At 44.7% G+C, this 15,638-nt stretch overlaps 1 protein-coding gene across 2 annotated transcripts in view; it reads right to left on the reverse strand.

Moving 5' to 3' along the window:
* Positions 1-1,253: 1,253 nt before the first annotated feature.
* The window catches only part of LOC147728557 (lecithin retinol acyltransferase-like), a 288,233-nt gene continuing 273,848 nt past the window's right edge, over positions 1,254-15,638 (reverse strand). Inside the window, exon 2 of one of the 2 annotated variants that reach the window (XM_086963303.1) lies at positions 1,254-1,963. In XM_086963303.1, the coding sequence (XP_086819429.1) occupies positions 1,811-1,963 (153 nt within the window). In that variant the 3' untranslated portion in view covers positions 1,254-1,810. The remainder of the gene's footprint in view (positions 1,964-15,638) is intronic. The other variant, XM_086963304.1, reaches the window with a different exon arrangement.

Below are 15,638 nucleotides of genomic sequence, written 5' to 3' on the forward strand. Positions count from 1 at the left end.
TAATGTGATACCAGGGCCAAAAATAAAAATCGGGATACCAGTTTCACTTGCAGCTGGGCTCTTTTCTTTGTACAGTGGTACACACCTGTTTTCCATGTAGGGCACATTCCTGTCGAGAGGGAGAGGGAGAGGGAGAGAGGGAGAGAGGGAGTGAGGGAGTGAGGGAGTGAGAGAGAGAGAGAGAGAGAGAGAGAGAGAGAGAGAGAGAGAGAGAGAGAGAGAGAGAGAGAGAGAGAGAGAGAGAATGAGAATGTGCTGGGTGTGTATTTCCAAAGGCAAATTTGCTTTCCAATGTTACATGTTTTCTGTTCACACTTGTCACACAAGGGCCTAAGCCAGTACTAGAAGGCCATAACATTATAGCAAAGCATGTTTGAAAAAAAGAAAGACAACAGTGGCTGTTGGTGGCATACAAAGATGGTGGGGCACGCACACACACAAACAGTCACAATCAGAGACACAGCCACACAAACACACACAATCAAAATATATCACGAGTCAAGAAGACACCACATTAACAAATAAAAAAAAAAGTTTCACTAACCTTAGCCTACAGCATGTCCTCATGTTCTCCAGGCCGTGGGTCCGACTCCTCCGAGAGTGAGGTGATGTCCCAAAGTGAACCATCTTATCCAATTTAGACGCCTGCTCACGCTGTGAGGCAGCATGACTGAAGCATCTCGATTGGCTGGAGCAGGCTGCACACTGCTCCGAAAGGCACTGGAGGCCTGCACCTGCTCCGCAAGCTGGGTTGGAGAGTTTGAATTGCGCATGTCAGGCTCGCCGTAGAAAGCTAGCCGGCCAAACTGACGTGAGCCCTTCAATTGAAGGAGGCGCTCCTCGTTGCTGCCAATCAGCAGCAATAAAGAACTGGCTCCGCCCTCACTCTCCGTTCAGCTGAAAGCTGGAAAAATAAAATTGTAATACAATCATTTTTTTACTATTTTACTTGTTCAGCTTTCTGTGCTACAGTGTGGGGGGAGCGACCCTTCTCTCTAAATTCAAATTTTCGTAAAAATAATTAGATGTTCTAAATGTTTATGCTATTCATTCCTTTGGCCTCTGTCATGTGGTACTACAACTCCAAGTTACATGATTTATTGGTATTCCAATTCATCAGTACAAACAGTTTGAGAAAAAAGAATGTCATATTTTGTTTTGATATAATCTTATTTGAAAAAGGTGGGAACATCAGATGAAGATGAGTAGATGTGCCTGCCTGCTGAAAAAAATATTCTACACACTACACTTTTATCCACTTTTTTATTGCATTATCTAAAAAAGGGCACTTGTTATCATTAAGAGCAATGTTCTGCTGCTAAATGACCAGCAAAGCAACAAATCACTTCATTTCAAACTGTGCGACATATAACATTGTAGCACCCTGAGTTTCCTACTAAACAGAGTTGTTGCGGCCGAACTAGTGAAGGCAAAACAAAAACCATAAGAGCATGCGACTGGTTAAGGCAGAGATGTTCCTGTAGTTTTAGTAACAAAGGGGTAAAAGTGAAATATGTATGTGCTTAATAGATCTTATTTCGTGTAATACAATTAATCAAGTACTGTGCTCACTGACGTTATTGTCTTCCTGAGGCCGCGAAATTCCATTCCATGGCAATGGGGCCATCTGCTTTACACAGTGATATAGATTCTCTACATTGTTTTCAGGATTACGATAAAATGGATATTTAAAAGAACAGATTCCATCTTCTTTCGCTTTTCATAATAATCATAGAGTGCTTATCTTCTCCTCATAAATAAACAATTTTACATGTTATGTACATTCCTTCCGGCCAGTTGTCCGGGTTGGTCAGCCAGCCATCCACAGAGAGAAAGGAATGAGGATGCTGGGGAGGGTGGTGGAAGGTCCTAGGCCCAGGCACATCATGGAGGCCAATCCCAGCAACACTGAAGCAAGAACACTGCGCTGGTCCCGGATGATCATCTTCACCGTCTCACAAAACTGAAAAAGCAATAAAACATGAGAATCCTGAGTAAATCGAGGTAAATTACAAAAAATTGATATGCAGAGTATTTAATGATGCCGTTTGCTGAGGCAATTCTAAACGGATAATCAGTAAATTATTCATTCATTTATTTCTGTTTTCAAATTGGAGTAAGGCACCAATAAAACAAACAGAGGAATAAACAGCCATCGAGAAAAATGTATGATGTCAATACACCTTCTAATACAAATTAAATGAATTACAGCAAAAATAAGCTCGCTTCATATTCAGTATCGCACAAGGAACTCAGTTAAGGAACTAGGGGGCATATTAGCAAGAAACTCGTTAAAATGATTGCCGCCGCTAAAACGCCGACAATGGGCTTGCTAATATGCGTTATAGAATTGAAATAGAAGCCCAGGTTAGATGTCCTGCACATCTAACCTGGGCTTCTATTGGAATTCTATAACGCATATTAGCAAGCCCATTATCGCTGTTTTAGCGACAGTTTCCTGGTTCTTGCTAATATGCCCCATATTTCCTTGTATCGATTTCTAAGATTTTCTTGTTAATTCTGAAACTTGTTACCATGGTGAAATAATTAATTAAAGCTTGGGGCGTTGATTACATATTGTGTACATTACCTCTAGTCGACCCCTGGCTAGCAAAGTTACTACTTACACAACAGTACATTACACATAACCCATGGAACCTCCAAATAAACATCATACATCCAAGACATAAAGTTGGCAACAGCTGCTTTAATAGCACACTTGAATCAGACCATACACACTCTTAGCCTTACAAACATTCCAGATACCATAGAATTCGAAATTTTGGGTATGCTACACAACTTCAACCCATCTAGTTGGCTAAGCATTTGCCACCACAACAGCTTATGTCAGTTGAGTTATACTACACCTCCCACTTCATCAACCATACACATTCGACATGACCTCTAATGTCATCAAAAGCACACTAAAGGGGGCATGACCAACCATCATGGCTGACCGGACGTAACTCCGATCAGCTCCACTCCAGGCCCAGCCAAATATGAGGGTTTTGAGGTGCTTGGCAGCTTGGAGGCGGGTCACCCAGATCGCCTGGTGAACCAGACACAAAGAAGCCCCTTTTGTGCCAACTTAGAGCCCCGGAGGATGCGAGTGCCATACCAAAAAGTTTCAGTCGGGAGCCGCGAGGCTCGCGACAAAATGGCGGCCAGCGGTGGGACGGAGTACAGCGGCATCATCGGCAGCGCCCAGCAGCGCTGGCGGACTAAAGCTGCAGATGTCCGTGGGCTTTTTCCGCAACACCAGAGCAGCCTGATAAACCGATTCTGCCTCCCGCGAGCCCCGATCAGCCGCCTCAGCGCTCTGGCAGACAGGAGTGAGATCCTGGCGTGGACCCCAGGTGAGAAGCGGAGTTGCACGCTCAACTGAGGTGTGCCGAATACTGAGCAGGAGGTCACTGGGGGGCCCTCCTTAATTCAGCAAGTGCAGCAGCAGAGCCCCGAAAGATCACGGTGACTGATATTAACATGGCGCCGGTCAGGCACCCCTCCCAGTGAAAGTAGCCCTGAGTCAGGGCCTCTGACCGGGGGCCCCATGCTATGAAGTGCTTCTCCCATGAGCAGTGCCTCTGAGCCAGGGAGAGAGTTTGTGCCAGCACAGTCCAGGCAGTAAGAGCTCTGCGCCTCTCATGTGCTACATGGTGAGGTCCACAGCTTGAACGTTTGAATTGGGTCTACAGTGCTCCCACAGTGGGATCCCACAAAGACCACAGTCATTTTTGACAAGAGGAAGCCCCAGGCTGAAGTCACGCCCTGGTCCTTATGCCACCAAAAAAGGCACAGTCCGCAAAAGTCTCCAGCTTCTTCACCCAGTCAATCACTGGGACTGGCAAAGAGGGGACAGCTCAGCCTGGTGGTAGCATGGCACTCACGAGGGAAGACCTGATGATCTTGCTGAGAGAGTTTAAGAAAGAGCTGCAAGACAATATCAAGGTGGATTTGAGAGCCTCGTTTGATGCCTTCAAGGCTGAGATGGGAGGGAGACTGGTGGCCCTACAGGCGGACGTAGACTCTATCGGGTCACGCACCCTGGACCTCGAGGTGAAGTGCCAGGAGCTGGAAGAATGAATACAACCGTTGGAAGCCCAGTCTGAGGATCAGCGTAATCAACTGAAGGCCACAATCTTTAAGTGTGAAGACCTTGAGAATCGCTCCCCGTGAGACAACATTTGCGCAAGAGGACTGGAAGAAGGTTGCGAGGGCCAAGATTTGGAAGCGTTTATGATGGGTCTCTTTGCGGCAGTGCTGGGAGAAAATGGCCCGGAGATCAAATTGGAGAGGTTTCACAGAGTGGGGCAAGGTTACCAGAAAATTCCAGGAAACCTAGAGATGTGCTGGCTAAATTCAGCTATTTCACGACAAAGAATTGATCCTCCAGAGAGCACGAGCCCTCGACAGAGTTTCATTCCAAAATGTGTCCTGCTCGTTGTTCCAAGACGTGGCCCAGGCCACACTAGCCCGCCGCCAGCAGTTCAGGCAGATCAGTGTGGCTTTGAGAGAGCGCAAATTGAAATACCGCTGGACATATCCCTTTGGCCTGGCATTTTCTTTGGACAATAAGAACTATCACTGTACGGAGTTGGAGGACGCCGCTTCCATTCTGGGAATAGAAGCATCCGCAGGAAAGCAGACGACGGGAACGGGAGACACTGGAATGGATGCGTGAAAGGAGAGAAGAGGCGGGGTCCCTGGCTACAGCAGAGGAGAAGAGGCAAGAACACGCTGGGTTGACATGAACAGAGTCTTGATAACTGGACAGCAGTATGGTCCACCTGATTAGTTTTATGAGGTTCGATAGGGGCAAGAGCCTAATAGAGGCCTGTCCCAATCTATGGTAGTTAATTCCTGATATGCCTGTGATGGTGGGGTTAGGGGGTATGATGGCTTCTAATGCAATCCTGCCAAGTAACTGTTATCGTGGAGGTGGAATTTGGTCTGCTCCAGGAAACGCAGAGATGAGGTTCTCTTCCGTGATTGAGAGCCTTGGAGTTCGAAGTTTTGGTTTGTATTTTTATATGTTGACCTTATGGTGGTATCAGGGTACATCTTGTTTTGAGTGCAGGTTATTGGGCGTAGGGGGCAGGGGGCAGGGGGAGGAGGCCAACCTTTTTAGAGGCTCCCTTGGCAAGGTGGGGGGTGGGGTTCAATGTGGACTGATAGCGATCAATTGCTTCACTTAGAATGTAAGGGACCTGAATTCACTCAAAAAGAGGCAAAAGGTATGGAAATTCTTGTTAGACCAGCAAGGAAAAATAGCTTCCCTGCAGGAAACTCACCTCTTGCTAAAGGACGAGCATTGACTGAAACATAGGCCCTTCCCACAGATTTTCAGCTCCTCAGCTTACACTAAGCACAACGGGGTGCCTCTCCTCTTCCATTCTTCTATCCCATTCCTTCTCCAGGATCTCAAAGCAGACAAGGCGGGGAGGTTCTTGATGATCAGGGGTGAGTTAATGGGAACACTGTGCACCTTTGCTACGATCTATGCACCCAATGCAGGGCAACATGATTTTCTGAGCTCATTCCTTACGGAACTAGAGGGGTTAGCCAGGGGTGACATACTGCTGCTGGAGGATTTTAATTCAATTTGCGACCCATCCCAAGATACAACCCCACCACATAGGGCGATAGGGGGGACGTTCAGCAAGTCACTTAAAAATAGACTACAGGGGCTGGGTCTTCAGAAAGCATGGAGAAATGTTCACCCCAAAGCGTAGGACTACTCCTTCTTCTCACACTCACATAGGTCCTACTCCAGGGTTGACAATGTCTTCATTAGCCAGTCCCTCCTCCACTCTCTCTCAGGTTGCCAGTTCCACCCAATATGCCTCTCAGACCATGTCCCTCTAAAACTGGTCCTAGATTGGCCCGCCCCATGCTCTAAACTCGTCAGATGGTACTTCCCCAATTTTCTCTGCCGCGACCGCCTTCTCAGGGGCGAATTGCAAAAGGCAACTGAGGAGTTTTTTTACCTCAACGATCTTGCCTTCACCTCTCATACTAACAACTGGGACACTTTTAAATCAATTATAAGAGGGAAATGTACTTAAATAACAGCGCAAGGGGGAAAGACAGCTCCTAGAAGGGGATCTCCAAAATTCCGAAAAGGAACATGAGTCCAATTCCCTTGGTTAGGTCTCTTCGAAAAGTTACACATCTTAAGGGAAAGTTGCAAGCCATCTATTCTAATGGGGTGGAAAGAACCCTAATGTTTCTGCAAACTCGGAACTATGAGGGGGGCAATAAAGTCAGTGCTCTCTTGACGCGCCATCTCAGAACGAGGCAGGAAAAGGGATACATTGCACAGATTGTCGATGTGAATGGGGTATCCCAGAAAAGTGAGCAGGAGCTTTCGGGGAATTTTTATCACTCCCTGTACACAGCTGATCCACTGTTGGCTGAGAAACAGGAGCAATATCTGGAGGCTTTTACTCTCCCACAGGTACCAGCCTCCACGAATGAAGAGTTAAGCAGCCCTATTTCTAGTGAGGAAATCCAGAAGGCGATAGACACTCTTAAGCTTTAAAAGGCCCCTTGTCCTGATGGGTTGAACGCTCACTTCTATCATACCTTTGCGTCGGAGCTGGTTTCTCGATTCGTGACCCTCTTTATCGATATATTTGCCTCAGGCTAAGTGACTCCCTCTATGGGGGAAGCTGTGATCTCTGTCATCCCTAAACAGGGAAAAAATGCCACAAACTGTGCCTCTTACTTGCCCATAGAGCTCCTGAACTTAGACGCCAATTTATACTCTAACATTTTTGTCACTCCCCTAGAGCATGTCATGCCGGTGCTCATCAAGGCAGACGAAGCGGGATTCATCAAGGGCAGGCAAACCCATGAAAATTTAAGGAGGGTGGTGCACATTATCGAAAAGGTCCAGAAGAAAGACATCCCAGCGGCCCTTCTTTCGCTCAATGCAGAGAAGGCCTTTGATCGGTGTGACTGGGCCTTCTTGACTCGAACGATGCAGCAGTTTGGATTCAATGAGACCTTTATAGCCATGGTGCGGGCCAACTATTCCGCTCTTAGATCTCAGATGGTGGTGAATGGGGTGGCTTCGGAACCCTTAAGTCTCTCGCAGGGAACAAGGCAGGGATGCCCGCTTTACCCTCTGCTTTTTTTGATCTCAGCATTGAGCCTCTAGTGGAGCTCATCATGTCCAACCCCAATATAGCAGGAGTACCATTTGGGACAGATGAGCACAAGAACTCCCTCTTTGCAGACGTGCTCCTCCCAATCACAAAACCGGTATCGACTCTCCCGGCCATTCATGCAGGACTCACCTTGTATGAGCGAGTGGAGGGGTTTAAGGTTAACTTGTCAAAGTCTTATCTCCTTAACTTAACTTTTCCTTAAAGATACCATGCGGATCATAGAGGCAATATCCCCGTTCCAAAGGACTCATAAGGACATCACATACCTAGGTATCAAACATACTCCAAAGATACCACACCTCTATAGGGCTAACTACCCTCCCTTACTACACCAAATTAAAGCAGACCTGGCCAGATGGAGAACAGCAAATACCTCCTGGATAGAGTGAATCAACCCCATTAAAATGAACGTTCTCCCTAGGCTGCTATATCTTTTCCAGGGCTTGCCGATCCCGGTGGACAGACTTCTATTTGCCGAACTGAAAAAGATGATCATTAAATTAATTTAGCAGGGACAGAGGGCGTGCTTGGCCCACCGGGTGTTAACCAAGGCATATGGGGTGGGGGACTGGCCTTACTGTATTTCATGGGATATTACAAAGAGGCCCACCTCAGGGTGATCATTGACTGGTCACTCCGTGAATCTGAGAAACTCTGGTTACACATGGATTGACAAATAGTGAGCAGGATGATTTGGGATCTCCTTTGGAAGCAGAAACAAAATCGACCTCTAAATCCTTATCTTAGCACCCCCATGGCTACTATTTTGAAGGATTGGGATGACCTTGCCAGATCCGCTCCCCTGACCACCTTCCCCTCTCCCTATACCCCCATCCACTTCAACCCCCACTTCCTCCCGGCACCCAAGAGGGACCATTCGAAGGCTGGCGGGAGGGAGGTTGACTCATGATCTCTGATCTTTTTAAACAGGGGAAGATACTGTCATTCGAGGAGTGTGCCCAAGCATTTAAGCTTCAACCCTCTGAAAAATTACGCTACTTGCAACTTAAACACTGGGTTCGGCAGCCACAGGTTCGGTCATCGGCAAATAGGGACTTACTCCCAATCGAGCAGTTTGCAGAATCAGGTGCTTCCACAAGGGGGACCATCTCTTTGCTCTACTCACTCATACAGGCTTTGGGGTTGCACTCACCTCCGAGTCACCAAAAGTTTTGGGACTCCATTGTAGCTAATCCATTGGAGGACAAACAATGGAAATCCCTCTATAGAGACATCCCCAAATACAACCGGTCCATGTTCTTAAGGGAGACTCACTATAAAGTGATGTACGATTGGTACCTACACCCTCAGAAGCTTGACAAGATCTTCCCTAATTCCTTGGATAGATGTTGGAGGGGTTTGGGTATTGGGTGATTTCAGGCACACTTGGTGGGACCGTCCCCACATTAAGCCCTTCTGGAATGAAATTCTATCCCAAATCAAACTGATCCTGGGCTACCCAATTCCCGGGACAATTGACGCACTCTCCTGGGGATTCGGGATCCCAGTTTCAAACGTCAGACTCTGGGGGACCGCTCAGTTAAGTGTCTCTGTTTGGGGGCAGCCAAGATGGTATTAGCGGCAGCATGGAAGAAGGTGGAGGCCCCCTCCCTCACACAATGGAATGACAGGTTATGGAGAGCTCTAGTGATGGAATGAATGGCAGACAGTGGAGTGCTCTAGAAAGGGGTTTGACTGTGTGTGGGCCTCCCTGGTCGAGTACTTATCGGAGGGGCTACCCTTGTTTGCATGTGGGCTCAGACTAAGGGCTCTCTACCTCTTCCATATATAATGCTCCTCGGAGGCATCTCCCCTTGGTTTGGGAACTATTGGGAACCTGATCACACACGGCCTTCTTTGGACTGTCCTGCGCCCAAGCATAAACGCTTTCTTTTTCTTTTCTATTTTGATTGTGATACCATAGTTTGTTTTGTTATGTTTATCTTTAGTTATGTTAAAATAATGTGAGCTGGGTGGGAGGCGTGATCTCCATCAAATACCATGGCCTATGCGGAGAGATATATGACTTGTAGCACATGAGCGACCCAGCGGTGGCCAGCAATGGTCGTGAGCAGGATTCTTATTACAGGTCGACTCCTAGTACGCAAACTGACCATGCTACTTTAGAAGTTCTGTAACTTTCGATCTGGGAACCTTACTGCTGTCACCCTCCACTGTTTGTCATGTAATGTTTTTTTAATCTAAAACCAATAAAAATATTTTGACAAAAAAATCACACTAAAGCTCCATGCTATATATATGTTACTTAGCATCTTCACGTTCTTTATTATAACAGTCTTATCACCGCGATGTTTAGACTGAGTAGACAATTGCCCCTCAGTTTACGAGCAAGGTAATAAATATGATCTTATTTTTGACTGCTTCTTGTAGCTACTTGATGGAAGTCTACCAACACTTACCCTGATTCACTCTTACATTTACTTGATTTCTGGTTTATTACACCAACTGGTAATTAGCGAACTACACTGGAATTTTTCTTCACAGAATCTGGGCATCTACGGTCGTACTTATTAATTTCACCATTAGACTTCTTCTCACATTGTGCACATCAGTTCTATTATGTGTATAGACTGGTAAAACAGATTGGTAATAGAATGTATCACAAATAGTTTTTTATATATATTTTAGGAATATCTTTTGTATATTTACGAATACTTATTGTATCTGCTGTGATGTAGCCCCATGACCATGACATCTTTCAGCCTTGAAAAGGCCCCCGGCCTGCATACTGCTATGGGGCGAAACACATAATGGCTGTTATCGCGGGAAACATCACTTACAACGCATTCATTACAACGCACTACCATTATAACGCAACCATTACAACGCAAACCATTACAACACATTGCGCTGGGGGGCGCTCTAGGATAGGGAATATATTTAATTTACTATCCAACACCTTCCCTACTATCCACGGGGACTGGAGTTGGAATAGTAAATTAAATAATTCACTATCCAGCGCTTAAAAGCACTATGCGTTGTAATGGTATGCGATGTAAAAAACGCGTTGTAACAGCAGGCGTTGTAATAGCCTGCGTTGTAACGTCACCAATCCGTTATCGCATTGATTAAAGAACATATAATAAACTTTTTCCTTAACATAAGCTGGAGTTCCTCTATCTTCTTTTTTTCTATGCAAAAAATGATTAATGCAATTATCCTTTTGAAAAGTACATAGCTGCAGTTGTGGAACACTATTTTTGTTATTTGAAATATGTAGGAATTACTAGAAATGATTAGCTGTGTGATGGTGTATATTCTAAAACTTTTACAAATTGCCTACAATATATGGTGAGGGGAAGGGGTCCTGCACTCAAAGGGGTTACGCACACATACTTATAAGAGTTACTTGGAAAAGGCATTATTTGGGTATTAGGTCCTGAAGACCCCTATCACATGCTATAGTTAGAAGTGCATTCGATACCTACATGATAGACATATCATTGATTCTGAAGAAGGTAAATGCACTATGTCCCTATCCATGGAGAATTGCAAGGAAGCCACATAATGGGCAACAATGTCTTGAAACTTCAGAACCACCTAAAGCCGAGCAATGGACAACCATACTAAAGCTAACAAAACTAAGAAGACAACAATGTCCTTTGGCACACAACCTCATTCATATAATGCTCTGTATATATCCATACAAGAGTCCAGTTGGCCACTGCCAATGTAATCCATCACAAAGCAATCCATGCTTTGTCCCAAAATTGTGGCTATTTACTTACTTCCCTACAAACCAGTGTAAAACACATCCAAACAGACTAATTTGACTTTGGTTAACACAACCAAGCAAAAGACCTAGATTGTGGACAGTAAGAATCCCAAGTGCATGAAAGATGATCCAGATCCTGAAAGCTGAATGGGACATACAAATAGTGGGAATGCGCTGTACAAATGCACATAACATATCTTTTCAAGTGAAACTTTGAATATCAATACCTTCTTCCTGACTCCTTGCTGAAACATCTTTAATGGGAAGCATAGAGTAAGGTGTAGTGCTCTGATTAACAATGAGATTTACAAATGAATACTTGAATACTATTCTGCCTATTTATTCCTTTCGGTTTTCACCATATTTTTCAAATAGGAGATATTTTATCTTTAGTAACGGGTAATACTGCAAGAATGATTTGAGTGAATTTTTGTTTTGGGTTTTCTGCTTTTAAACAGAGAAGGGTGGGTGAAGAGCCTATTCTTTGCTAATGGCAAAGACAAGCACTATGTGTTTTTTAAAATACCCCTCACACACTAAGAATCCCTTAGTGTCATGCTTCATCATAAGCGTCTTCCCGTCCCTCTACGGGGCAGGGCGTGCTGCAACCTACGAACTACGCGGGAGCCCTTATTTTTGTGAGAATAGGCTATGTGAGGTGTGAAGGAAATGTGGGTGATTAGGGATGTGTAGGGACTTATGTGTAGGAATAAATAAGTCTTTAAAAATTCCCTGGCTAGTAGAAAAATTATGTATTTGCTTCTCTAGCTGGAAATATTAAAAAGGGGTTGATAGTAGAGCTATGATGCGCCCTACTTGGTCAACATGTTTCGTAAACAGTCCCCTACTGTTTACTCATCAGGACCTAAGGTAGTCCCTACAAAAAAATTATTCAAGTAACTCACTAGGTTTGTAAGCCTATTGTCCTAAAATAAAGTAGCAAAAATAGGCTACTCTATTTATTTTGAGGGTTTGAATGGACCCTGTTATTCAGAAAAAAGGGACCTGAATCGGATTATAGATTATAGATGTGAACTCTAGCGTGCCCGATGAGCCAGCATCAAGGATTATCCTTGCGGTCAATCACCGCAGAGGAAATTGTCCTCAATCCTGCCCCTGTGCTGCTCCGTGTCTGAACAACAGGGTCCATTCAAACCCTCAAAATAAATAGAGTAGCCTATTTTTGCTATTTTATTTTAGGACAATAGGCATACAAACCGAGTGAGTTACTTGAATAATTTTTTAGTAGGGATAGCCAGTGTTAGACTTCTTTGAGGGTGTCCTTTAGCCAGTGAATGTTATCATGTAGAGCTGGGTGTCATCTGCTTATAGATGGAAGGGGATATTTGCTTGGTTGAGGATGACGGTGAGGAGTTCCATGTAGTTATTGAACAGTGTAGGTGAGAGAAAAGAGCCTTGAGGGGAACCCCAGGTTATTGCCATTGTCCGATTGCTTATTTTTATTAGTTCAGAGTGGTTTTGTAGGAAGGATTGTGAACCAGCATAGTACCACCCTTTCCACCCCATCTTTTTTAGAGGGAATCCAGGAGGAGTTTGTGGTCCACCATGTGGTTGTCGGCGGCCGCTTATAGGTCTAGAAGTATGAGCAGGCAGCTGAGTCCAGGGATTTGTATAGGTCGTAAACTATATTCAAAATAGTTGTTTCTGAGCTGCATCTCTTTTTGAAGCCTGATTGGTGAGGGTTCAGTTGATTGTTGTTTTCGATGTGTTGGCTAAGTTGCGAGAGAACACATTTCTCTAGAGTTTTGGCTAGGAAATAGGAGATTGGAATCAGGGTTGGAGGTATTGAGGTCATAAGGGTCTGCTTTTGGTTTTTCTAAGTAGTGGCATGACTTGACTGAGTTTGATACAGTCAGGCCTCACTCCAGTCAGAGTGTTGTTTATAGTCTTAGTCCAGAAGGCGGTTAGTGCATGATTGAGTTCTTTCCCAGGGAGGCAAGGAGGGGGTCCGCTAGGTGGGAGGAGGGTTTGGACATGGCCAGCAGGATAAATATGTCCGTCTCCAAGAGTGGGTTGAATACCTTCCAGTTTCTGGGAGTTGTGTGGATCCCATGGAGTCTATTAAATACATTGATGCCCTGTGGGTTGATTGTTGCTAGTGTGGCTGTGTAGAGGGGTGTTATCTTCATTTTTGAGAGGTGGATTCCCCTTGGAAGACAGGTTGTGATTGTCAAGGGAGAGCTCGATCTTCGTAATTTTATCTCTGAATAATTTGGCTAATTTGTCACACCGTTCTTTGGATATCTGAGTTTTTTTTAGTTGTTTTGGAGGTTTATTGAATGATGATGTTGAAGAGCTCTTTGGGGCATTTCTTGGCCTTAAGAAGGAGTCGTTTTCATTCATGACATCTTTTTTTAATATTTCCTACGTTCCATCCTGAGTAGGTCAAGGTAGGGAATGGTAGGATTCGCTCGCCAGAGTCTATCAGCCAGTCTGACCTGTCTTCTTTCCAAGTTGAGTTCTTTGTTGAACCAGGATCTCAATGGAGTGTTTCTCACTTTTTTAGTTTCAGAGGGGCTTGTTGGTCCAGGATAAAGGATACTGCTGAGTTGTATTGAGTGGGAAGTTTGGAGTTTTTTGCGTGAATATTGTGGAAACACTTTGTTGATGTGAAACAGAATGATGTGGGAGTCCGACCAGTCAACGGGGAGGATGTTGTTGATAGTTAGTGTTTCTTCTTGAGCTACAATAGCGTATAGGGTTGAGCCTTTTTTGTGGGTTTGACCTTTGCAATGCTGGGAGAAATTCTTTCTGATTAAGAGGTCATTTGAGAATTGGATTAGAGTATTGCTTTCATTGTTCCAGTGTGAGGTCCCCTAGGATGATGTTATTGGCTTGTGAGAGTGAGCAGTGTGTTAGGTGTTCACCGAAGGAGTGTAAATTACCTGGTGGGTGGTAAAGTAGGTGACAGAGCATTGTAATGTTGTTTTTCATCCTTATGGTGGTGCTGAGACATTCAAATGTGTGTCGGTGAAGGTGTCTTCTTTCCCCATGTTGATGTGGTTCTTGTTGTATAATGGTAATACCTCCACAGTGGCGGTCCTTCTTCTCTTTCTTGATCATTGAGAACCCCGGTAGGCCATGGTTCAGTGATGAATCCGATATCAATGTTGTGGTTCAGGATTGTTTCTGCTAGCTCTGTTGCATGCTTGGTTGCAGATCTGCTGTTTATCAGTATGCATTTGGTAGTTCTGCAGTTCTTAAGATATTGAGGGGAGGAAGACAAGAGGATATTGACGAGGTGTACTGGTTGTCTAGTTGTTCCCACTGGTGCAAGGTTTCTTAGTATTCCCATGATAACCTGGATCTTAAAGGAGGGGTTAGTTTTATTAGATGACAGGTTGTAGGATTTGGATAGCTCCATCACCTCACTCAGAGTCATCGTGGTGCTCATTTGTTTAGGCCTCTGAGCTTTGTTGATGAGCGGCTTAGTTGTCCACTAGTGTGGCTATGTCTTGGCTTGCCTTAGGAGTTCACTGATGTTGTGTGTATGAGGTGTCAGGGTGATGGGCAGGATTCTGACATACGTTTAGACTTCTTGTGATATCGTTAAGACTGTAATACCTTCTCTAGTTGGTTTTCCAAGCACGTTAGTCTCTCATTTAGCTTGGACATGGGCATTTGATTTGATGAGGGTGTTTTGCTTTATATTGTACTGGGTAGGGTTGTCAGAGTCATAGAGTGATAGTCAGTGGGAGTGAGATTTGAGTTGTAAGAGGGGGTTTAATTAGAGATGTCACTTAGTACATTGTTGTTAATGACAGAACCTATGTATGACTAGAGTAGGCCCCTTTAAAATTGTGTCATAAGCATATCAGAACACATAGAAAGTGGATAGTAGGAGTTGAGAGCATGAACAGCTCGGTTGACACCCTGAGAGGTCCTGGAGGTCTGGGTGGGAGTAGAAGGGGGTGTGGTTTGTATGTGATGGTCACAGTAATTGTTGGGAAGGAGGATGTGATTAGTGGTGGCATTATAGACTACGCTGGTGTCCTGAGCTGGGCTGGTAAGTGTTTTGGTAGGTGAGTAGATCCAGTTTCATGGGTAACATGTAGTGGTATGTATCCTTGGGCAGCCAAGTATACCGGTTTCCGTACCAGATGGGGTGAGAGAAAGTTGAGTTGTGAAGGAGGGTGAAGATATTGGAATGTAACCCATGAGTGCTTCACTGAAGCCGGAGAGCATGGTGAGGGAGGAAGTGGAGATTGTGGAGTGGCTTGTGTGTTTTGTTTTGTTTAGTGTCCTGTGGGGGAGAGTGGTTAGGGGGTAAAAGATTTGCAACAGTGATAAGCTGTTTTTTAGTGAAGAGAATATGGATTCAAAAGTGCGTAGGTTGGCATCATTGTCTTGTATCATGATTGTTCCGTTTCTGAAGATGGTTGTGGTGGTATTACCTTTGAACGTGGGTGAATCAGAGATTGTTAGTTTGCGGCTGTATGGGATGTTAGTGGTTTTTATGTGAAGGTATTTTGTTAAGATTGTGTTCCATTTTGCAGGATGGGTGGTGTAAAAGATGGGATCTGTTCTCATTAGGCCTTTTGAGGCATTGTAATAAATATCCGAGACGAGGAAATCAGGGTAGTGTTTAATCAGTTTGCATTTGAGATTTGTAGCCGCTGTAAAGAAAACATTGGGTGGGAGGGAGATGGAGAAGAAGTTTGGAATATGAGGTTTCAAGAGAGGGGGTAGTGCAGGTTGGAGCGTGATGT

Source organism: Lissotriton vulgaris, chromosome 3_1, assembly GCF_964263255.1.
Source record: "Lissotriton vulgaris chromosome 3_1, aLisVul1.2, whole genome shotgun sequence".
NCBI lineage: Eukaryota > Metazoa > Chordata > Amphibia > Caudata > Salamandridae > Lissotriton > Lissotriton vulgaris.